Source organism: Ctenopharyngodon idella, chromosome 10 (genome assembly GCF_019924925.1).
Source record: "Ctenopharyngodon idella isolate HZGC_01 chromosome 10, HZGC01, whole genome shotgun sequence".
NCBI lineage: Eukaryota > Metazoa > Chordata > Actinopteri > Cypriniformes > Xenocyprididae > Ctenopharyngodon > Ctenopharyngodon idella.
In genome coordinates, this window is record NC_067229.1 from 38,378,844 (window position 1) to 38,403,110 (window position 24,267).

At 38.1% G+C, this 24,267-nt stretch overlaps 2 protein-coding genes across 2 annotated transcripts; one reads left to right on the top strand and one right to left on the bottom strand.

Annotated features, from left to right (window-relative positions):
- Window positions 1–8: 8 nt before the first annotated feature.
- jhy (junctional cadherin complex regulator) lies at window positions 9–18,183 on the top strand. The gene is made up of 8 exons (XM_051910946.1): window positions 9–1,265; window positions 5,341–5,869; window positions 10,007–10,111; window positions 11,844–12,418; window positions 14,139–14,424; window positions 15,860–15,946; window positions 16,493–16,627; window positions 17,769–18,183. Exons 1-8 carry the CDS (start codon window positions 886–888, stop codon window positions 17,952–17,954), a joined length of 2,283 nt encoding a protein of 760 aa, XP_051766906.1. The 5' UTR covers window positions 9–885; the 3' UTR covers window positions 17,955–18,183.
- Window positions 18,184–20,885: 2,702 nt separating this feature from the next.
- Window positions 20,886–23,291, bottom strand: bsx (brain-specific homeobox). The gene is made up of 3 exons (XM_051910956.1): window positions 22,811–23,291; window positions 21,803–21,993; window positions 20,886–21,679 (listed from the first exon to the last, which is right to left on the bottom strand). The coding sequence occupies exons 1-3, from the start codon at window positions 23,061–23,063 to the stop codon at window positions 21,440–21,442; spliced, it is 684 nt and encodes a 227-aa protein (XP_051766916.1). The 5' UTR covers window positions 23,064–23,291; the 3' UTR covers window positions 20,886–21,439.
- Window positions 23,292–24,267: the final 976 nt, after the last annotated feature.

Sequence of the window (24,267 nt, forward strand, 5' to 3'; positions counted from 1 at the left end):
GCTAGTGAAGGGCAACATGATCTTGAAATGCTATTTGACAAAACCTGGCCTTTAGCTCTACCTAATAAACTCCAGTCCTGCAGAGTTCAGCTCTAACCCTAATCAAACACACCTGAACAAGCTAATCAAGGCCTGAAGGGTTGCTAGAAAGCTATAGGTAGGTGAGGGTTTTTATCAGGGTTGGAGCTAAAATCTGCCGGACTGAGGCTCTCCAGGACCGGAGTTCGCCACCCCTGGTGCTTCTGGTCTGTCAAATTGGCTTTGTTGAAATTGGATCGTATACGAAAGTCACAAAGTTAATCATCCATCGGGGCTTGAAAATAAACATCGCAATGAATGGTTAAAATTGCTTTTACAAAAGCCGTAGACTAGTGCATGTCAATGTTACTTGCGTTTCAACGCTTGATGAGTTTTCCTTGTATGTAGCCTAAATATGTAACATGTACACGATAAATTTAAATATGATCTTCGTTAACATCATTGATTATGATAAAGTCTTTCGTAATGGTTCTAAAAGTTTACGTATTTGTCAGTCACAGTGAAGGTGCTAGGGATAGTTTTGCGCATGCGCGGAGAGCTATAGCGTCTAGGTTTCCACGGCAACAGTTAGCAAACGAAACGTTACTGACAATGTACTCCCCTTTCGATATAAAGAGCAGGTAAAAATCAACAAATCTGGAGCAGGTCTATGGATTTGTGTATGAGGTAATGTTTTGATTCTGCAGAATTGATTTACATCATTATGCCAGCGTTTAAGATGCCTTCCTACATTACAACATGGGTTACACCGCTAAATTAGAACGTCAGTCAACAACCGAACGAACTATCAACATTTAATGCAGATAACGCTCAATAACGTCGTTAGCTAAATTGAACTGAAAATAAATGAGTTTTACCACTACTAATGTTGATTTAGTAACATTAGTCATGAAGACCAACGTCTCAGAGCAACAACGCCATCGTGAGCTCAACGGGCCTGAGGCCCTGGAACAATCAAAAGTAAAGTTCAACATGATCACAGACTCTAGTCCAAGAAATAATATGCCAGATTTACCGCTGATGTGGGATTCACTGGAGTCAGATACTGAGAGTTTGGTGCAGGAGAAGGAGTACCAGCGAGAACTTAAGATGCGCATTGACCTCCTCTCTGCTGACAACTCCAAACAACATTGTGCTCAGACTGACAGTGAGGAAGAGCATATTGATGTTTATGATAGTCTGGATCTGAAACCAAGACAGGTGAAGGGACCACATGAGCCACTGAGGTAAGACAACAGTTTAGGCTATTTCCACCTCCAATAATAGTTGACATGGCATTTCAAGCAGTCTCCTGTGATGTCAAATGCTATTTCATCTTATATAATTGTTATACAGGAGGTTTTATGACCTCATATTAATTGAGAGACTATGTTGGATATTTGTCACTATTTGAAAAGATAGTTCTCAAAAAATAAATAAATACATAAAGTTCTGTCATCATTTACTCACCATCACGTCTTTCAAAACCAGTACAACTTTCTCTTTTGTGGAACATAAAAAAGATATTTTGAGAAATGTCAGGCTTTTTTCCCCTCACTCAATGGAAGTCAATAGTAACCCAAACTGTTTTGTTACCGTTCTCAACATTCTTAAAAACATCTTCTTTTATGTTCCACAGAAGAAATAAAGGTATATAGGTTTGGAATGACATGAGGGTGGGTAAATTATGTTAATATTAATGTTAATATCCTAATGTTAATATCTATGTAATTTGTCAGCTACGCAATTGCAGATGGTTGTTTGTCAAATCATTGCTGTATTTTAATATACACCATCCATATGACTCCTAAATGCCTTTGTAGAGGTGTCATACATTCAAAGTCTGTTTATAATATCTGTCAAGCACACCCTGTTCCAAAGCTCAGAGGACTGTTGCATGAAACCGGTTTCAGTTGCTACCCAGGTAAGTTTGAGATTAGTTTGAGCAAGCTCTGGTTTTTCAGGCTCAAGAAGGTGGATTGGTTTTTAGCGGTGTTCATTGCCATAACCTGCTCCAGAGCAGGTTTTATTCTGGGTTAGAGAAAACCGGACCAGTCGGCTGTGAGCAAAGTGACATAATCTAATGCAATAAAGCCACTTCACCTGTATCTCTCACTCCAAATTAAAGCAGTTTCTCACTCCAAAAGTTTGCCTGCTAACTATTTATTATATTTATATTATATGAATTATATGAATATAATATATATATAAATATATAAAATTCATATAATATATTCAAATAATTATTATTTAATGAATATCAATATTAAACTTTGTATTTAAATGTGTGCGTATCTATATATATATATATATATATATATATACACACACACACACACACACACAAAGCATTTTAAATGATTAAGCTTATGTATTTTTTTTTAGCTCTTTGCAAACCTATATAAATTATTATTTAAACTCCGTTGATTCGCTTGCATTGAAATAGTCTTTTAGCTCCCTTCTCAAACTTTCATTTCAGCAACAGTGTTTGTTCTTGACTTGTAAATGCATTTAAATTCATTACATTTTTCATAACGATCTCTTAATCTTCAACAGAGAAGTGAATTGCGATGACGTTCTCACAAGAAGTGAATCAAACTGACGCTTTTCGTGTTCCATGTGATTGGCTGTTCGCTGCACATGTCACACTTTCAGGTGCATACGCTCCAGAGTTAATCATAAACACAGATCAAACCCTGAGTTGACAGAGAAAGTTATACCGAGCTATATTGTGAACCTGATCTAAACAAGGTAGGATTTGTTCGCTTTTGCGTCAACTCTAAACCTACTCTGAAACTCAAGAGTTTGTTCAACTAGCTTCATGCAACAGGCCTCTGGTGTGGTGGCGATGACAAAATTAAAGAATGTGTTGCGTTCTTTCTTTTTTTTTCCAGTTCTTGAGCAGAAACAGTTCAGAGAGCAATCGGATAACATCTGTATGGTCAGTTTCAGTCTATGATCATAATGAAGTTACTTTAGTTGCATATCTAATATTTACTGTCAGCTGTCTTAAAGGGTTAGTTCACCCAAAAAAATGAAAATTCTGTCATTAATTACTCGCCCTCATGTCCTTCCAAACCCGTAAGACCTTTGTTCATCTTCAGAACACAAATAAGGGTATTTTTGATGAAATCGGAGAGCTTTCTGACCTCCGATAGACTGTTATTACCACTTTCAAGGTCCAGAAAGGTAGTAAAGAGATTGTTAGAATAGTCCATGTGACTACAGTGGTTCAACCTTAATGTTATGAAGCAACAAAAATACTTTTTGTACACAAAAAACAAACAAAAATAACAACTTTATTCAACAATTTCTTCTTTTTCCTGTCAGTCTCCCAGACATACAGCATATGTTCACATAGTAAACACAGTGCAGTGCTTCCGGGTTCTACGTCAAAACGCTGATTCATTATTGGCCAGTTCCTGCGTCAGCATCACATGTATGCATCATGCTGCTCATGTGTACAGCGTCAGCCAATACTGACAGAAAAGAAAGGAAATTGTTGAATAAAGTCGATATTTTTGTTTGTTTTTTGCGCACAAATTCTTAATTTGTGTTCCGACGATGAACGAAGGTTTTACGGGTTTGGAATGACATGAGGGTGAGTAATTAATGACAGAATTTTCATTTTTGGGTTACTTGTAACTAGGTGTGACCCAGAGGTCAAAGTACAGAAGAATGAACCAAGCAATAAACTTACCGGATCATAACTGTTGCATTTAAGGTGTGTCTTCCATCTGTTACTCAACTACTTGTCATTTAAATTAATTAATGTGAAATATAGGTAAAATGTATTAAATTGACTAAAAATAGCAATGCAGGCAAGCATTCATGTATTAGGTTGTAGGCTAAGAACCGTGTATCAATGAGAGTGAATTGCCTATTGAATGTCCCTATGTTTTGAATGTCAGGTTTTGCTTCTGTTGCCGAAATAGACTGAATAAACAATGCCAATACCTGAAAACACTAAATGAAATACGTCACCGCTAAAATGACTATGAGCTTTTTGTGTTTAGCTGCTCTGCAAACAGCCGAGATGACTGACAGCTTTTATTCACGTCTAATAGATAATGACAGTCTTTGAAAATGATGTTTGCGCTTGCATTTTAATTGAGCCGAAATACCCACTAATTTTTGTACTTTTCAAACAAGTGCCCTCATTTAGGGGAAATTAGATTTTTAGTTTGCAGGACATTACCACAATAAGGTCTCATTCAGCAGTCTGTTAAAAAGCAGTTGCTTTGTTGCCAATGAATGAACGAGCTCTCTGCGCTGCCGGAACACAGATTGCTGGAATCTGAAGTGTGGATCACCGCATCTGTCTCCACTCCTTCATCTCCGGCCCAACTGTTGTGTCCGCCACTCAAAATCTGCCTCGGGATAAAAACGGGAGGCGTTTGTTTTAATTTTTTGCAGACTGATAGCTGATGCGCTGAAGAGGTACTTAGCCCCATGCATAGTTTTTTTCATAATGGTTATGGCGAACCTCGACAAAGCCTTTATTGTCGAAGGGAAGCAGCCTCCTCATCATATTTTCACGCTCAAGAATCCTGCAAATGAATGGCGTGCAGCAATATTTAGCACAATATCATTGAAGCTAATAACTACCCATTTAGTTTACATCCTCTTTACTGCTCACATTGTCTTTAAAGAGACTCAAGTGTTGCATTCAGAATGAAATGAGCTGAAAGCAATAGTCTGTGTTTCCTATTGGATTTAATTCTGACACATTTATATTAACACAAGAGAGACTTTGCATGTTAAAGACCCCGTCACAGCTGCAAGCCCACGGCGCATTCTCAAGACCATGTAGGTGGAATCATTACGGAGCCATTCCTTGCCCTTTTGCCCTCATTGGCTGAAGTGCCATGCATCCAGGCAGCCTCGTATTTGGCATCATGGGATGTGAAGTGCATCTTGTACTATTCAGAGGCACACAACAAAGAGGCACTCTTCTAATTATTTTAATGAGATCTTTTCATCCAATGATGCTAGGAGCACATTAGGTTGTAGTTTGAACCTATTTCATATGTTTGAATTAGCCATTTGCAAAACTATCCCCAAATTGTGGTCTTCAGACCCATAGTCATTAGAGGTAAGGGAAGGCGGTGGGGGGAGAGACTACAACACGCTATTACCATTTCGCTTCGGCTGAGAAGTGTAGCTGATTTTTTTTCTTGTGTTTTGATGGCTGTTTGAGGCATTCAGACTGTCTTACTGACAATGCCCAAAGCACTAAATGAGACGTACCCAGCCTGCTCTTCAATTTAAAGCTAAGTGTTTATGACTTATTTCTTCTTAACTCTTTTTGAAATATTTCAGACAAACTCCCCCTGAAGATGAATATGCATACTTGCGCTACGACCCAAACTGGAGGAAGAATCAGGAAGGGGGTCAGTTTCTCAACCAGCTAAATGGGAGACTTTCTCTCGACTCGTTTGAGGAGTCTGAAGATAGTCTTGAACCTTTAGAGAGCACGGCTCTAGGTAGCAGACAAGATTATGTCTTTGTCAGTAATCCACCTACAGTTCAGATGGAAAATGCTTCATCCCATCCACCTTCATCTCCTTTCCACCTGCACCCACAACAGGAAGACCCTCCCAATCCCCCCGAATCAAAAAGTTCTTGCATGTCTTCTGAAGGCACGCCACGGGATGATGGAGAGCACCTGAATGTCAAATCAGTTTCTCCCCAGAAGAGAAGCTCTCGATATATTTCTGATCCAAGGCCAGTTAGAGCTAAGGAAGACATTGTGGAGCGTAACAAAGCAACTCTTGGTATCAACATACACAAGCAGGGTTCTTACCTGAAGGCTCATCAGCAGATGGAAAAACCAGATGAAACAAAGCAAGTAAGTATTTTTAGAATATTCCCTTCATTTAGGGAAAATAATTGACTTATTTCTTTTTTCTCTCTCTCTCTTACATTCTTTATTCTCTCCCATAGGAACTGCATGATTAAATTTAGCTCATACCATATTAAAGTAATTGATTGGAAGCATTGTTGACCGAATTGAAGTCTCATGGTTCACCACTAGGGGGTGGACTAACACAGCATACAGTCAATGTCGGATATTGGGTAGTTTAGGCTCAAGGCTAGTTATTCCATTTTCATGCGAATGATGACTCCATTCGTATAATTATTTTTTTAATTTCCCAATATCCTAAATGAAGTAATTGCTATTATTTTTTAATGTAATTCACCATTAATATAAATAACTAGATAATGACTTAAGCATTGAAGTTAACTGCATTTTTCACTAAAGTTGTGATTTAGTATAAAAAAGTTTTCTGAATGTAATCTGTGTATTTAGTCTACATTCCTTTTTATGTATTTGACTGTTTTTTTTAATGCACAAACAAGGCCATATCATGACCTGACCTTTATCTTTGCTCTTTTTTTAATCTGAGTAAGTGACCTTGGTGTTTTCATTACTCCTGGTTTTAAGGAGACTACACTGCCTGTGTCACGGAAATTAATTTGGCAGACACAGAGTCTTCAGATGGAGCAGAGAGAAGAGAATGAATCATGTCTGTCTATGTAGTGCCTATTATGAGTTGATCTGCACAACAGTGGCTGTTAAGAACATCAGAGGGGCATGGTTACCAATAGGCTCTTAGTTATCAGTGCACCTGGCCCAGGGTATAATTGGCAGGATTGGCTTGTCTGCACACTGTGGCCCATGTGTATTTGCTACATTTAAGACCTTACCCAGCCCATCTGAGCCCAGTCCCACCTTAATGTCTCACATCAGCTGCATTAGCATAGTGAAGAGCCGTTAGCATTGTGACATGGTAAACAGAGCAAAGCGCTCCCGGCTTTAGACGGTGCCCTGAATGCACCAGTGGTGCCCTGGTATGAATTCAGCACATTGTCTTTCCAAGAAATATGGTGCACTGTCAAGTTTCATTTACAAGGCGACATTGTAAGTCTTAAAGAGGCGGCTCATTGAAAAATCTTTATTTTGAGTTTTTTTTTTTTTTTTTCATGTCCTTTGAAAAAGAAAACTGGCAACTTCAGGATTTCCCCAAGAAAATAAGTATTCCACCATGTAGCCTTGTTTATTTTATTCTGAATGAGAGTAAATCAAAAAAATAATTTTAAAAGATGCTCTTAAACCTGTATAGATTTTTTTGAAAAGCCATTGAAAGGGATTGACAGATATGGATAACTCAGTGTGAACAGGTTGTAATACTTGAAATTCCGTAGGTGCATCCCAATTTGCGTATACTTACACACTATTCTATGACGTTTTTAAGTATAAATAGTTCGAGTAATGAGTTCACACTGAAAATTCCCAAAAAAGAAAAAGTGCACTTTTAATACCTGGACTAAATTAACGGAAAAAACAAAGTGTGGAATGTTGGACACTTCATGCACTCAACTGTAATTACGTGGCGGAAGGGAAAGGGTCAGACTCTGATGTTGAATGACAAAATAACTTTATAACATTCATACACTACATGTATGAGTACATAGTGCTTAAGTACATAGTGTGTAAGTGCGTAGTGTAGAGTGCGTCATTTGGGACGCAACTCGTGTATTATTCCAAGAGAGTAAACAAATGTTTGTTTGTTTATGAAAATTATCTGTCAGATCCATTAAGGATTAATGGAATGTATTTAAACATGATTATTAAACCAACCTGGGCACAAATAATGATATGAAATATATCAGTATTTTTTATGCACTGCACATTGTTATCAGTTTAAAATTACATTAGAAAGATAAACTTGGAAATTCTTAAACATGTTAATGTCTAAATTCTTTCAAGAAATCAATTCCACATGGCAGACTATCATACAACAAGGCGTTTGCTGTACAGCATAACACATAACAGCAATCAAAATACTTTGGCCACTTGGTTAAAGTTTTGCTTTTTTAGTCATTTGCCTACTATGATGGAGCACAAAACCTCATGCCTTACATTCGTTATGTAGCTAAGCGCCTGTTCGTAAATTTGATACACGGCCTTTACTTTTGCCCTTTTTTTTTTTTTTTTTTTTGTGGCCCCGTTTCCTTCAAAGGGAATAAAAAGCCCCTCAGATCCCATCAGTTTTCGACATCATTATCGGACCGCGTCTGTTGGGCTTTTAAAAAGCCACTATTTACTCTTTCACAAACCCCTAACTCCCGATAATTAGCCGTGTTATTAAATGTACACAATCTCATAATGCACCAACTTCCTACCGGCGTGTGTGGGAGTGATGATGAGCTCCAGCAGAGACCCCTTTGATAAAGACAGAAGTAGCAGTGCAATCTTCTGCCATTGCACTCAGCCCCAATCCCTCGTCATCCCCCAGACCCTCACTTCAAAGCCAGGAACATAATGTACAATCTCTTAATAGCTCTAGACCAAGGCTCCACGGCTCTCTGCCACTGTATACCCTACCTCAGTGTAAACACCTAATCAAGATTGCCTGGGCGGTCACAATAGCAACCAAATGCAATTCAAGAATTGCGGCCCTTTGAAGTCTTCATCGCAAAAGCTGTGTTTCCCAGTCTTGAGGAAAATGGCAAGCTCCAATCGCCTGACTTTGTTGTGCCACGTCTCGCCCCAAGAGGCAATTACGGGCCCCAATTTAACAGAATAGATATTACACAGCTTATGAAGCTCAAAATGCAATTTTGTTTGATCATTTCCTCAATTTGATTGAGATTATTAAAATGGCAGACAAAAGGCAGTGGTCGTGGATGGGGCAGAGATTGTGGCCTGCTGCGGCTAAGAGGACATGAAGGGCAGGTCTGTGATGTCTGCTACTCACACACCTGTTACAGCACAGCTCAATCTATCCACACGAAATGATACTTGGCCGATACAGGAAAATGAGCTGGATGCGCAGCCTCCTATTAACCGTGCAGCATAACAAACAACGGATATTGCAATACATTTTTGCCCCAATAGATATTTTCATTTATAATGAGGACCACTACTATGAGCATTTGCGCATTGCCTGGTCGTTGTTTTGCAATGCTGTTTTTGGTGCAATTTCCAAACTTTCAATTTTTTCAACTCTAATTCTTCAAGTTCACACAGTCCAATTGCTGTATAAAAATATGAATGTCCGTCCGTCCATCCATCTGGAACCACTAATTGAAGACCACTGGCGCAGTTTGGTGTTTTCCCCTGATAAATAACTGTCCACGTCTCCCAGTAACGTTGAAGGCTATTCACAAATCAGTACCTTGCGCACATGGCCTTTCGCTAAATACATAGACCAGCATGGCTGCCTGTTTATTGATGGATATGTTACAACTCAATCCACTCACTGCTGCATGTGTCTCTTTGACCTTCCTCTATTCACGCTTTCAGAATTAGCCGCATGCATTCAGGGACGCCACAAGCTGTCAATACCATCGATCGTTGAGAATTGTCCTCAGCAGCCAAAGTGACTGGAAGTTTACTAAATGATTTTCATTACAGCATTAGCTGTAGATATTCCGCCTCTGAACGGGTACATTAAGAAAAATTGAGAGAGTGCACTGATGTAACGTGGATGTATCTAGACACTTATCTCCGAACTGCTTGGAGAGAATCATTTTAAAGAGAATCAATAGAGCACTCTTCTAGACACATGTAGGTCAGGTCAGGGGAGCTGTGGTTAGTAATTAAGAATAAAAAGTTGATCGTAAAAAGTCAATTGAATTGTTAAGTTTGCCAGACACTCGGGGTCGAATTATTTTGTAGCCAAACCTGACTGGCTGTCAGCTCCGTTTTTGAGTAGGTGGATGATAAATTGCAGTTGTCAGCACACGTTTACACCAAACGCGGCATGTAATTTATCGCCCAGCCATTTCTTCTCATTCTCACGGATGTCTTTGTTTCGCTCTCACGGTGCACAGTTCACCCCTGTTGTTTGCAGTCAATACTTGAATATAAATGTGAGGCGAAATAATAGCATTTCATCGACACGACAACAGGTGAATTGTTAAAAGGAGGCTTATCAAGCAGTCACTCCCCTGACCCTTCTTTCTTCTCTTCCCACAGCCCAGGAAAACCTCTTATGAGACTATCAGCACTCGTAGCCCGGAGAGTCAAGACAATGTCCGGGATCCCGAGCTGATGTGGCTCCAAAAAACACAAAAACTGAAGGTAGAGCTCACTTTATTGATTCCATCCATCTCTATCTGTGCAGACGTAGGTGGAGCTGCTTGGCACAATCCATTGGCCTAATGCATAACAGTCTGCGAGGGCTTCCTCTCAAGATGAAAATGTCTGCACAGTGGGCACACTGTCACCCGGGATTTCATTTCTGCTGTGATGGACGCAATTTCTGATAGAGTTGTTCAGGCACAATGGAGCCTCTGAAATGTCTTGAAAAGGAGCCTGTGCCGAGGAAAGAGGGGGAATGGAGAAGCATCATTATTTTGAGCACTTGAACGGTCACCTTAATGCCGGCAAGCAGAGGAGTGTAAATATTTTCCCATTAAGAATGGTGCAAGCTGGTGTTGGCTAAATCATAGGCATTACATGCTGAGGCACAGCCCCAGACCGCACAAGAATAATGTCCGTCGGTCCCCCGTGCATGCCAGGCTCACCACAAAGAAACATTATATAAATGCTCCTGTCTTTCTTTCCTCTCAGTCATGACAATAGCCGTGAAGCCATGGTTATATAAGGACATATCTCGGCTCAATGGGATGGATTCTTTTAGCCCTTGCCCTGAAATATTTAGAATTAGAGTGCGTAGGACGCCATTGTCAAAACCTTTGTCATGGTTGTATTTGTAATTTAATTTTTAAGAAGCATTATTTTGTGCAAATGGATTTTGCCCAAAGAGCCCTTGTCATATTTGAGGAAATTATTTCATTTATGCTAATATCATTCTTTTGTGCCTTCAGACTTTGAAAAACATCTAGAATTTAGCTTCATGTCATCTTAACACAGAATCCATTTTCGGTGCTTTGGTCAGATTTTTGGCTTGCTTAGTTGAGTTTTAAAAGACACTTAATATTTAGTGATATTATCGATTGCACTGCACTGACACTATCAGATGAGAACAAAACTTGAAATGAATTGAGCTGGATGATGGCACTATTGTCTTCTGTAGAGCTGCTTTATAGCTTAATCAAAATTGCTTCATAACTGATGAATTTTGCAACATCGACACTGTTATTGAACTAAACTGAATCAACACTGAATTGATTTGAGCTGAATAACGACAAACAAAGTTTGGGAGGAACACATTCAAGTGATCTAACTAATCATCACATCACTCCAACCAGCAGTCATCAATCAGCAATCAACATGTCTACCCAATCAGCATGAGTGGAGACCTATATAAATACGCAGTCGACTCACCTATGTTTTTTGACAGTTTTCAGCATCCCTCCACCACCCCGTCTCCTCACACTTGCCTGGTTACTTTCCTAAACCAGAAATACGGGGGGAGTACTCTGGGTTCGGGCCAAATACCGAGCTCGGAGCCCTCTCCTCGGACAGCACGCCAAATACGCATACTATTAACTATCTGATTATTTGTGAGTGTGAACTTGTGAATGTCTTCTGTAGAGCTGCTTATAGCTGAATTGAACTTCTTTCATAATTGATGAACTTAATCAACATCAACATAATTGATGAACTCCGATAATGATGTCGAACACTGAACTAACTTGAGCTGAATAATGACACTATTGTCTTTTTAGAACTGCTTTACTGCAGAATTTGAATTCGTTTCATGTTTGATAATGTTTGCATCATTAATTCTGTCATTTTCCTGTTTATGACTGTGAAAGTGCTTTGAAACAATCTGTATTGTGTAAAGTGAACGTTACTTGACTTGACTTGATATTTTAAATAAATCTTGATTTTTACCTAATTATAGCAGAGCCATAAAGAGAGGAAGGAACCAAAGAAGAGGGAGCGAACCAGCAACCACCCAGTTCAGCACAAGCCTCCGGTTCCTGAATCCAAACCCAGAGCGCACCTTAAACCCCTTACAGAGAGACACATCACCAGCGTCGATCACCTATCGCAGGACTCTGAGGAAACTCCAGTGGCCTACACCCATGACCCACCAGAACACCAGTCTGGACTTCCATCTCACACTCATGCTCCACCAACTGTCAACCTCAACATAAACCTCCACACACCTGCCAATCAAGCACAACCACTGAATCTTTCTCAGAAAGAGACCATTTTAACTCTTGTTTCTCAAGCACTGCAATGGGACAGGCCTGATTTGTTTAACCCACCCTTTTTACAACCAGGTTATCACCCCTCTATGCTTCCTAATTCAGAAGGGCAGATGGGATTGGCTCCAAAAGCAGTTGTATCATCCCCAGCCCCCTACTCTGGAGTGGTACACGCTGTGGACAGAAGTGTTCCTCAGAGGCATGCAGGGAAACCTCTTCCCAATGCATTTGAAAATTCATCATTCAAGAATCACAACAGACTCAGGCAAGTCCACAAACATACTTTATGCAAGTATGCCAACATGAACCCACAGTATTTAGTATGGATATCCATAGTATGTTCACACACTATATTGTTTTTAAGGCTGTGGTGTGTCATTTTTAGTCCAGCTTAATGTGGATGCTTGATATTTTGTCCTACCTGTTAATTTATTAAAATTAAAGGCACAATATGTAAGATTTTTAGATTAAAATATCCAAAAACCACTAGAACAATGTTATATATTTTGTTGACTTGTGTACTTACATTATCCCAAATATGGAATGTTTAAATCCAGAGAAATAAGCAATTTTAACCAGGACACGGACCGTGTCCGTGTGTCGCCTATCAATGAAATCATACCCACGTTACACTCGGTTTATTTGGTAGAAACCATGAAAACACCAAAGACGCTTTAATATATTATGTGTTTTATTAGACAGGTGAGCAACTGTTTGGTTACATTCATCAACAGAAAACTAATCATGTTATCTAGCTCAACACAGTAAGTCTTATTGTTTAAATCGTTTTCTTGATTTACAGCGAGTACCATGTTTTACCATGCCTAATAGCGATCTAGCTTACTGTAGCGTGCAACAAGTGTCTCATAGCAGCCGCCGAGCGAACGCAGAGTAGCATTATAACAACTTTCAGCACACAAATGTATCTAAAATGATAAACAGTGCTGCTTTACCCCACATACACTTGACCTGAAGAAGCAGAAGTGGTGACTGTGGCATAATAAAAGTTCCGCTGCTCTCGAGACATGTGTCGCGCTTGTCTCTCATTAGCAATCACTCCAGCGGCCTCATTTCTGCTTGCACAGCGCTCTGCCCTGCCTGCTTCATACTACAGTAACGTTAATAATCTCATTCATGAACATGATTTCTGCCTGAGTCCCATCCTGATTCTTTTCCACCGGCTGTAAACGTGAAGACAACACCTCCCATGATTCCGTGAAATCAAGGCATCATCAAGCAATGCCTTTGTTTTGAATAAGCGACCTCTAGCGGCAAAAATTTACATACCTTTAAAGCATTAAATTTGCTTTGCATTTTTTGTGAGCAGCATTAAGTAAAAAATGTCAGGGTGATACAACTGTTGTGATGTCACAATGAAGAAAAAGAATTACGATAAATTATTAAGAAGAAGTCCTTAAGTATTCTGGCATGATCTTTTATTATTATTTCTTAGAAAAAGAAAAAAAAAACCTTTTTAACAAAATGGCTTCACACCAAAAAAACCTTGTTATGCAGAAAAAAATAAAATAAAATAAAACAGGAAATTATATCTCTGAGAGGACCACTGCAGACCCTCATGAGTGTGATCTCTTAAAACATCATATAAATTGACCTTTTTATGAGAAGGCATGTTTAGATTGTATATTTTCTATACCAAAAAAACCCCAAAAAAACAAAACAATGTATTTATTATTTTTTAAAGGACTTTTACCTTGAACAATATATTTAAAACATTGTTTGTTTGAACAAATTAAAGACAGTGTTGGAAAACTATTCTATTTTTTTTTTTTTTTTTTTTTTTTGGTCATTTTTTTTTTATTGTTTATTAATTTCATTTTGTGCCACTAATGCCACAGAAATTACACACTGCAGCTTTATCAAATACATTGATTTTATTGGTGTTTTAATAATGAATTTAAAACATGCAATATGCAAAACATGTTCCCTAAGCCTTGGCATTCATGATGTGCTCCATGTTTCTGTAGGATACCAATGCTAAAATTGCCCACATCTCCTCAAATGGAGGCCAGCCACTATCCACCTGAGCTTTGGCCCAATGATGAGGAGAGCGTGGGACCCTTTGTGCCTCCAACACAGATCTCTGCTCCTTACACGGTGCTGCCCCCTATAGGCAGAGCTAACGGTAGCGACACAGAGCTCAGCTCAGATAGATCAGAGCATCAGCTGAATCCAGTCCACAGAAGCAGCTCAGAAGGTTACCTTTCACAAATGGAAAAACACAATCAGCTGAAGGCTAAAACAAATTATAAGGTGTGTATGTGTTTTTAGTTAATATTCAGTGTGCTTTGCGTTCATGCATCATTTGTCTAGTATGCCACTTTTAGCATCTTAAACCCTGACACTGCTGAGCTGAAAACAGGGTTTTAAATACATTTAAAATATTTAAAAATATTAAAATATAATATTTTACACATTTATAATATATAGATTTTTTTTTCACAATGTAAATAAATTAAATGATACTTTAATATATATTGAAATATTTTAGATTTTAGTAAAAGACAACACTGCAAAGGAGTCATTTTAAAACCCCCTGATTTAAACCCACATGGCGCAATTCTTGTAATAATTAGCACTATATACAAAACAAATAGCGTAATGACTACAACGTCCTGTTTATACTTAGTAACCATCTTTAAGTTGCCATGACAGTATCTCAATGGGGCCTGCTGCAGATGTAACGATTATTGTGTGGGCCGATTCAGACAGCAGGTTAATTGTATAAGTAATTGAAGACACTCTTAATTGCAATGAGATGATGATATAAGGCACGGTCACAAAGACGACATTGAAAAGCGTTAGAGGATAAGGTGATTAAGCAGCACCCCCGTCTGTGCGGACCAGGGCTGGTAAGATGGTGATTTGCATTTAATGATAGCCTCTTTGTCCTCTAGCACCTTGAGCTCTGCAGGAAAGTCCCTCTTAGGAGCAGACGTACTCAACACCAACGTGCGATGGCCACAGATAGAATATTTAAGTTTACTCAACAGTTGTGTCCATTCAGTTGAAGGAGTGTTAAAGGAATAGTTCACATAAAAATCATTTATTTGTCCATGCAATGAAAGTCAATGGGGTCCAAAGCAATATTGGACCCCATTGACTTTCATTGTACAGGGCAAAAACTTTCACTACACGGATAAAAAAAAAAAAAAAACACTGATATGTTTTTCAAAATATATTCTTTTGTGTTTTACAGAAGAAAGAAAGTCACACAGGTTTGAAATATAATAACAGAAGAACATAGATCAGTAAAGTGTTCAGTGCTGCATGAAGACATCACAATTTAAGGGTCATTATGTCATGGAACACATCCACTTGATGCAGAGTCCGGATTATACGGTTCTTAGACCATAAAACAGATTGCTTTCCTGGGAGAAGCTTGCTCTCCTCACCTTGATGTGCCCGCCATCATGTCTCATAGGATTATGGGATAAATTTGTAAAACAGCTAGTGTGGCAGCCCAAGGGGAAGCAGATCAGAGTGGAAAACAGCCATCCTGCAGTGTCCATGACCAATGGCTGAGTCCTGAGAACCTGAAGGAGCCTGACCTGATTAGCGCTTTTGTTTGCGGATTGTTGCATGAGTGCACCTTAAGATCAAGATTTTTTCTCACAGTATCTTTGCTGTTTATAACAGTCGTACGGATAATAAATAAATATTTATGCATTGCAAAATGTCTTCTCAGGCTTATACGCTGAAGGACTACAAAAACATGCAACAGGAGGTGAAGCTTGGAGGTCTTGGACCAACAAACACAATACCAGAAGCTGTGGTAAATACAGTACTCACTTCAGAGTGTATAAAGACTTAAGCATCTGTCGATATTCATAAATAATGTTGTTAAATCCGAATAATTTGCATGTGCGGAGTTGTATGAGAAAGACTCAATGGATAATTGGTGCTCTCTTTGTTGAATATTGATTTAGCTAATCCCTAATTGCTACATCCAATTGTCAAGTACGGCCGTGTCTCAATAACCCCCTCTTTTCATTTCCTCATGAATTTAAAAGACTTGTGTTTCTGAACACAATGGAAATGGACCAACTAATCTAATGAGCATAGCTCTCAAAAAGCAAAGAGTGACATTTTCCAGCTCGGCTGATGTAAAATGTTTATGTGAAATAACTGTTTTTGCACCGCTCACAGCCTGGGAGAGGTGTTAACGCTGATTCTGGAGGGATGATGAGTTTTATTTGCTGCTGTTGAGTAGCTACATGGATGGATGTACAAAGAAACAGAGGGGCCTTAGGGGAGAAATGGCTTAGGTAATTAAAGCTCCCTTTTGTAATCTTGCTGCTCTTTCTTTCACTGCTGTCAGGCAGAGAAAATTAGACGACAGAAGCTGTATTCAAATGTGATCCGCGAACAGAACAAGAAGATAAGTAGGATTCCCTCTCTGTCGGCCAAGGACCCAGTGGGCAGTGATGACAAGGACATCGTTCCCAGGAGGAAGGTATAGGAGAATCTCATTCTGAAAACATGAGCTTTACTTAATCCGTAAATCATATATCTTGCATCCAGAGTGGTTTACATGTGTATGTCATTATTTATTTATTGTTTATATATTTATATTTAAAGCTGCAGTCCGTAACTTTTTTTGTTTAAAAATTATCCAAAATCAATTTTTGAGCAAGTACATAACCAGCCAGTGTTCAAAACTATCTCCTTACCATACCCCGATTTCCAACGGTAAGCTTGTAATTATGTTTTATAAAAAAATTGGTACTGGTGCGTTTTTGCGGGAAATTCGAGCATGCAGCCGTTCATCTTTGCGTCATTACATCACGTCTGTTTACATAAAGAAGGAGTCCCAGCTAGTAGGCTATATGGCATGTGAGGATGCTGCAGGTGACGGATCATTTATTGCCTTTTCTCACAGCAGCTGGAATGATTAAACTTATCATTTTGATGGTGGATTGTAATTGAGAAAGGTCCAAATGACAATCATCAGTGACAACTGGAGATTCACCCGCAGTCAAAAGCAAAAGGCTTCGGACTGCGGAGTGGCTACAGAAATTGAAATCTACAGGTAACGCTAATACACACTAAATACACATAGTCACGCAATGCTGATGTTGTTAACATTAACAATTTTAGAACAAAGTATAAAAATAATAATTGCACGGTTTGATGTGATCTGAGCTAAGCGATCGTTAGATTTAATCACCACTGGTAACGCGATTTATTGTAATGCTTTTTTTCCTCAGTTGGTCAGAACAAAAGTGGCAGACATGTTACTTTCTTGTTCAAATGACATTTTCTGGTGAAAATTCTTATTTTGGTCATACTTCCAAGACACATAATCTGTGATTCCGAAGTACACTATCAACATCGATGTGGCGACTGACAGCAAACATTAGATTCATCCGCGCTGAGGAGCCATGCCGATGCACAACCCACGTAAAGATGATAATTCCGCAAATAACTGCAGTTGCAGGTTTCAAACAAAGTTGGCGACAAAGAGGCAAAACTTACGGACTGCAGCTTTAAATTGTGGCCATAACCTTCATGTGGATAAAAAAAAAATATATATATATATATATATATAATTTGAATTCAATCTCAAATCATTTTTGCAATTTTATTTTGACCAGGCTTTAGAATATGCCAAAACTATTGCAAAGCCCAAACCCCCTCCAAAGTCAAAGGACAGACCCAGAGAGCAGCCCCAATATCTGCAGGAAACGGACCCAATCCATTTGGCCACTCTGGAGATGTTGAGACGGCACGAGGATGAGAAACGTGCCGTGGCTCGCTTCAGAACCATTCATGCCGTTTAATCTAAAGCCTTTATTCACCAAGAAGCAACACGCATATATGAGTTTTGTTAATTGCACTTCTATATAGAATCCTTATTTTCCCTTGCTTTAACTTTGTGTGTACTGTATATATACCTGATACTTCTTGTAATCCTGCTCATTTGCAAAGCACTGAAAGCGGAACAGGTGTGTAGCACATACTGATTCCAAAAACAATTTTTTTTTCAATATAAAGAAATCTGGAGTGAAATGCTGTGGGGTTTTGTTGCTTGGCTTTGCATTATCCTGCTATTTTCCCCTTGTTTCAATAGGTCTGTGCACAAGAGCACCAATCTCTTCAAGCACACCTGGATGCACCATTAACCCAGTGTAACGTGCCGTTTTCTGTCAGTTCCCGGCTATTAGTCTGATTATATCCACTTTCGTCTGCCCTTTTCTTTCACAGAGAGAAAAAAATAGGTCAAATAAGGATGACACTTTGAAGCCTCCCTTATTAGAGCCCACAAACTTGTTTTCTGTATTTTAAAGTGATAATTTTCCCCCTAAAACAAGCTCAAGCACCTATTTCTTTAATGGAAGCTTTAGATCGTTATCAAAGAGCTATTTACTCCTATGTAATATTTTAATTAGATTATAGCCTCTATTTAACCCATCATGTCTGCTTTGATACTCTGTGTTTTCAGTGTTAAGCCTCAGAGGCGAGGCTAATAAATGCTGGACCTTTTGAATTAATGAGAAATGTTGCCTTTCCAGACCGACTCTCTTTGCATCTTTTCTCTCTCTCTCTCTCTCTGTGTTTCCTGCCATTGAAATCAGTTAATTGAAGGGGTCTCTCTCAACCGCACATGAAGGAGGTTGAATTAGCATCCCTTTTTACGGATTGGGAGACTGAGGCAGGCTTTGATCTGTGGACAGTGCTGAAGGAGGCGGCAGGCCCCTGAAAATGAGCTGATGGCTCTGCTATTAGAGCAACATGCAGATGCGTCCATGTGTTGCAAAACGCTTAATCTTTTAATTGATCACCTTCCGCACGGCCTATTCTGTTGCAGTGTTTTATTTTCCCCTGCTAAATCAGAATCACGTTTTGAAAACGACATGAATCGCTTTTCAAAGGATGGAAGTGTGCCACATAGCCTGTTAGAGTTTTTTTTTTAAAGGCCTGTTGCCGTAAACACTACAAATGAATGCGAGCAACCCCTTGCAACACGTGTTAACATTGTAGATATTTATTTAAATGTTTCAGCTTTAGATTTTTTTCTAATGGAAATTCATATTTGTTCATTTTAGGACACCCGTTGAGTCGTAAAGTATGCTTTTAGAGGAGTATAAAGAAATTTTATCAAAACTGGGGAGCGAATTATGGGGAGTTTGTGGGTATGGCCTCCCTAATCAAGACGTACCGCCCTTCACAAAAGGTCAAAAAGATAGGCCTATGTAGTCTATCATATTATTTTGTACACATAGTCTAAGTATATATTCATGTCAGCTGCGTTTTTAAATTTCGATAAATACAAAAGTTAAAGTGCGCTAAATGTAGGCCATACACTCGCGAACAGAAATCGGCTTTGAGGTAACCATAGCAACAACTTGAGCGATCGCTGTCTGTAGCCTACTGTGTTTTTTTTTTTTTATCACATTATCCACCTTATTTTGCAACGCGAAAGTAAGCTTTTTTTTTTTTTTTTTTTTAAATACATGTGCGAGACTTCCGATTCGCGCCCATAGGTAGCCTGTCTCGTAGAATAACCTGTATTTGCGCTACAGACAGGTATGTTTATGATAATGAAATTAAAATAATATTATAATAATTAAAAGTCTGCAATATAAAGCATCATAAAGGACTGTTTTTGTACAGGTAAAATAAATGAAAGCGAATGACACCGGAAGCCAGACACATTCAAGCTACAAATGACCGCGCCCGCTCTTTCGTAAAAAAACGTGGGTAGATTCACACATCTTTAGTGTTTTAAAACAATTGACAGTTAGATAACTACAAACACTGAAATGTGAAAACTACAGACAGATATTATTGTTAAACGAACAATTCACTCACTGAAACTGCAAAAAGTACACTGTTGTGTTATAAAATGCAGGCCAAGTCTTTTTGTAAATCGCTTAAAACTGAAGCGACCCTAACAGAAGTGAGTCAGAGGCATTATAAAACTGAGTTTAACATGTCATAGGTGAAGGAATAGTCAATAATATATACAATGTGAGTTTATAAAGGACAAATTGGTGTCTATCGGTTATCCACGAATAATTTCAATGTTCTCACCCCAAATCCATATCAAAAATCTGCTCATCATACATAAAGGCTCATGCTGCTGTACGGTTGAGCTCAGTACAGTGATTTAATCCGTTAAAAACACGAAGCACTGAGCACAGTAGGATATAAAGTGAGTCAGTCCCATTATTTATATTTACGTATTAAGTTTGTATAAATAACAAAGAAAAGCTTAATAAATCAATAATAGATGAGAAACCAAGAGCAGTGCTAAATCTGGCATTTTGTAGCTATGATGCAAACAGTTGTTCATTGACAAATCGATCGATTTTATTCCATGCGCTTTCTATTTATTTGGCCAATATTACTCTTATTTAGTGACTGTTAATGTTATTATTACTGTTGTTATGTAGCCTAATAACCAGGATCATTCGTTACTCTACACTTAAAAATAAAGGTTCCAAAAGGGTTTTTTCTCAGCGATGAAGAACCATTGGTTCCCCAAAAAAACTTTCTTAAAAGAACCATTTTTTTTCTCAGTGTGAACAACATTTTAATAATCTAAAGAACATTTTTTTATTCCACTGTAAAGAACATTTTGTGTAATAGAAAGATTCCATGGATGTTAAAGATTCTTCATGGAACCATCGATGACAATAAAGAACCTTTATTTTTAAGAGTGAATTGTGATAACGCGCAGCTTTCATGAATTTAATGAAATGTTGGATTCATATGCTTTCAAAGCACAAAGAAAGAAGAAGCAGCTCGTTTAAGAATTGTCTTCGATAATTCACTCAATGTACATTGTTTATATACATTATTTGTTTTAACAAATGACAAGTCACAGCTTTAGAGTTCATAAATATGTCAGTCCACATGCCAAACAACCAATATCATCCCGCGAAAGTGCTGAAAATGTAAAATGTTACACTTCAATTGGAATGAAAATTAATTGTTACATCTCTTGAATGATTATTTATCAAGTAAATCTATTTACAGATTGTCAGTACATTACGTACCATTCATTCCACATTTACAAAAATGGTCAGTCACAAAGCCATGACTATTGTGATAAATGATAATAATAATAATAATAATAATAATGCTGAAAACACACGAATAATTTGTATGTCCTTCAGCTGTCCAAAAATTCTTAAGCGCTTGAACAATATATAGACTGATGTTTTCAAAATAATAATAATAATAAAAAAAACTATATATCATTTCCTATCTAAAAGATTGTAATTAATATGTAATTGTTTTGTTCATGGGGGTGATAATACTAGAGTAAATGTTCAGGAGAGCAAATGTCATCTTCAATATCGACATCATCTTCATTGTCGTCCAGCGTGTATCTGTCCGGACTCATGCCGTTTTTACCGTCTGTACTTTTCTCGTGCATTTCGCTCTCGCTCGTGTTCTCCAGCGATCTGTCTACATCATTTGGGGTTTTCTGGTCGTCTTGTGTTTTCCTCAGCTGTTTTTTATGCTTCATCCTCCGGTTCTGAAACCACGTCTTTACCTGCGTAAGGCAACGATGTATAAGCCTTAATGAACTCCTGATTCGTTTCATAAATTGTATGTGAACACATATAAGATCTTGAAAATGATGTCTGATTTCTTAAACAATATTTAACGTCATTACCTGTGTTTCCGATAGACTGAGCGCCGTAGCCAGTTCCACGCGCTCAGGTGTGGACAGATATCTCTGGATCTCGAACCTTTTCTCGAGTCCTGATAACTGTGAGTCTGAAAACACTGTTCTGGCCTTTCTGCGTCTGCAGTGCTTCCCTGGTAATTCCGGATGGTGCTGAAATAACGCAGGCATCTGCATTCCTTTTGTAATGGAAACATATTGATAATCATTAATAAATATTCTTCAGTATCTTGAAGCCTAACAGAAAACTTTACATGTTTATATTTCAGCCGCTTTTTATATTTAAAGACGCAAGTGAAATTAAAAATGAGTTAAAACACATAGAAGTTAGAAAAAAAGGTAAAAACAACAACAACAAAATACAATATAAGTAAGAAAAATGTAAATGTTATTTTAATTAAGATTATTTTTTAAAATAAAAAATTAAATCGGTTAGAAAAAAATTAAAATGTTGTTTTAATCGATAGGTGATTTTTAATAGGCCTAAATAAAAATCATACAGTAGGCCTATCAATTACAGATAGTATATTATTATAGTAATTATTTTATATTTATAGTCTATTTACTCAGAGAAATAACGTGGTTCTTTAATCTATGAATATCACCTACACTATAAAAATATGTTGTAGGTGCAGTCTAATGTAGTCAGAATGATTGAACCATATTAAATGATATATTTTAAGCTAAATTTTCAGCATATAGGCCTATTTTTCCACTGTACGAATTTACTAAAAATTAAGGTTCAGTTTATGGAATGCTTTTTAAAATATTGACTGGCATGTAGGCCAGCATATTTTTTGCATATGTGTTTTAGATGTTTATGTTATAGCAGTCATATCTTCCGTTCATAGCCAAAGACAAAAAATACAACAATTTTCGAGCATTAGGAACACCAATTCATGCATCAAAAGCACAAAAAATATTAAGGATCCTAATAATATGCATATTTTCTTCATGTGGAAATGATTGAGTTTAAATTTAGGGTAAGCTACTTACCGGAGGCGAAAAAGTACGGATGGTGTTCAGGTTTGTGAAGTGGATGATGCGGATGAGGAGCGAGGATCGGTGTAGGCATAAGGGGATATCCATACTCTAAAAGAGGCATCCGTGAGGCAAGAGAGTTTGAAAAGGGCGAGGGAAACACCTCTCGCAAAGGTTTAGGCTTATGTAGTAAAATATCTTCAATGAAGAACGATGTTGACCTTTGAGTCGGCATCTGGGGGACCGGAGACGTGTAGTTCAGATTCATTGCAAAACTTTTTTTGTAGAAAACACGGGCAATCCGTGAGGCTTTAGTCGCAAACAAAATCACTCAGTTGGCCCCAGTCTTCAGGACCTTAAAAGCGGAAACGTAGTCTCGTTGGCAACCTGTGCACGCTGGTACAGGTACATTACTATTTATTTGGATCGAGACTGACAGCAGCAAATCAGGAAGTAGATTAGCCCTCAGCCAATAGCGCGACGGCTGGGCGGAGGATTGAATGAGTTCTTTGGATTAATTATGCAGGCGGCTGGAGGAGCGGCAGGGTCGCTCCCCGTGGTGCTGAAAAAGCCTCGCTACAAGAGCCTGTCCCCGCAACAGTCACTCAGACATAAGCCTGCACTTTCACTGTACATTGGCTTAAAAGGCGCGTGGACCTGACAAGAACCTTAACAAAGGACTAACACTGGCTGATAGCGTTTAAAGAATTCAGAATAATGCACTGCATGCACCTGTTACAATCCATTTGAAGCTTCTGTTACGACAGTTACTATTTAAATGGTCTTCGCAAGTTCAAAAGTTTAAAATAACCCAACATAAATTATTGTGGTTGGGGGAAAAAAAATGGGCTATAGGCTACTTTAAAATGGATTACAGATCAGCTGCAACTTCTGTCAGTTACGAATAAGGATTTAATTTTTAAAAAAAGAGTTTTGTAGGCCTACTGTTCCTAAAATAACAGAGTTAAAATAACCCTTCATAATAAAATAAAAACAATTATGTGTTCATTTAACATAAGGTTATCCATTTTAAATCTTTTACAATATCGGTTTTGTCAGTTACGACCGTTACCATTTAAATTTTCTTCGCTGGCGCTGCATAGGCTAACCCTGATTTTTGTATAACCAGAAAAAGTTTAAATAACCCAATAAAACAACCAATTGTATATGGTAGGAGTATTTACCAATCATAAAGTTAACCACTTACCACTTTGGTACTTTTGTCAAAAAGTAAAATGCTCTTTTCTAAACGTATCGTAAAAAACGGAACTGCTAATGATGTTTAATGGAGAACTGCCCGTGGTTGTCATTTCTTGGTGTTTCCTTTTTTCATTGGTGAGGGAACATGTAGGCTGTGTGTGGTATAATTTTTTTTATTATTTCATGTTACGGTACAGGGCAACAGGGCTTCTATGAAATGGGATTTAATTGTAGATATTGAAATCTGCGAGGATACAAGTGTGCTTCAGTTC

Coding starts and splice junctions, on each gene's coding strand:
- jhy (XM_051910946.1), top strand. CDS start 886: ATGAGTTTTACCACTACTAATGTTGATTTAGTAACATTAGTCATGAAG. Junction 5,870..10,006: donor AACCAGATGAAACAAAGCAA/GTAAGTATTTTT, acceptor CTCTTCCCACAG/CCCAGGAAAACCTCTTATGA. Junction 14,425..15,859: donor AGGCTAAAACAAATTATAAG/GTGTGTATGTGT, acceptor ATGTCTTCTCAG/GCTTATACGCTGAAGGACTA.
- bsx (XM_051910956.1), bottom strand. CDS start 23,063: ATGAATCTGAACTACACGTCTCCGGTCCCCCAGATGCCGACTCAAAGG. Junction 21,994..22,810: donor TCCGTACTTTTTCGCCTCCG/GTAAGTAGCTTA, acceptor CCATTACAAAAG/GAATGCAGATGCCTGCGTTA. Junction 21,680..21,802: donor TCAGTCTATCGGAAACACAG/GTAATGACGTTA, acceptor TGCCTTACGCAG/GTAAAGACGTGGTTTCAGAA.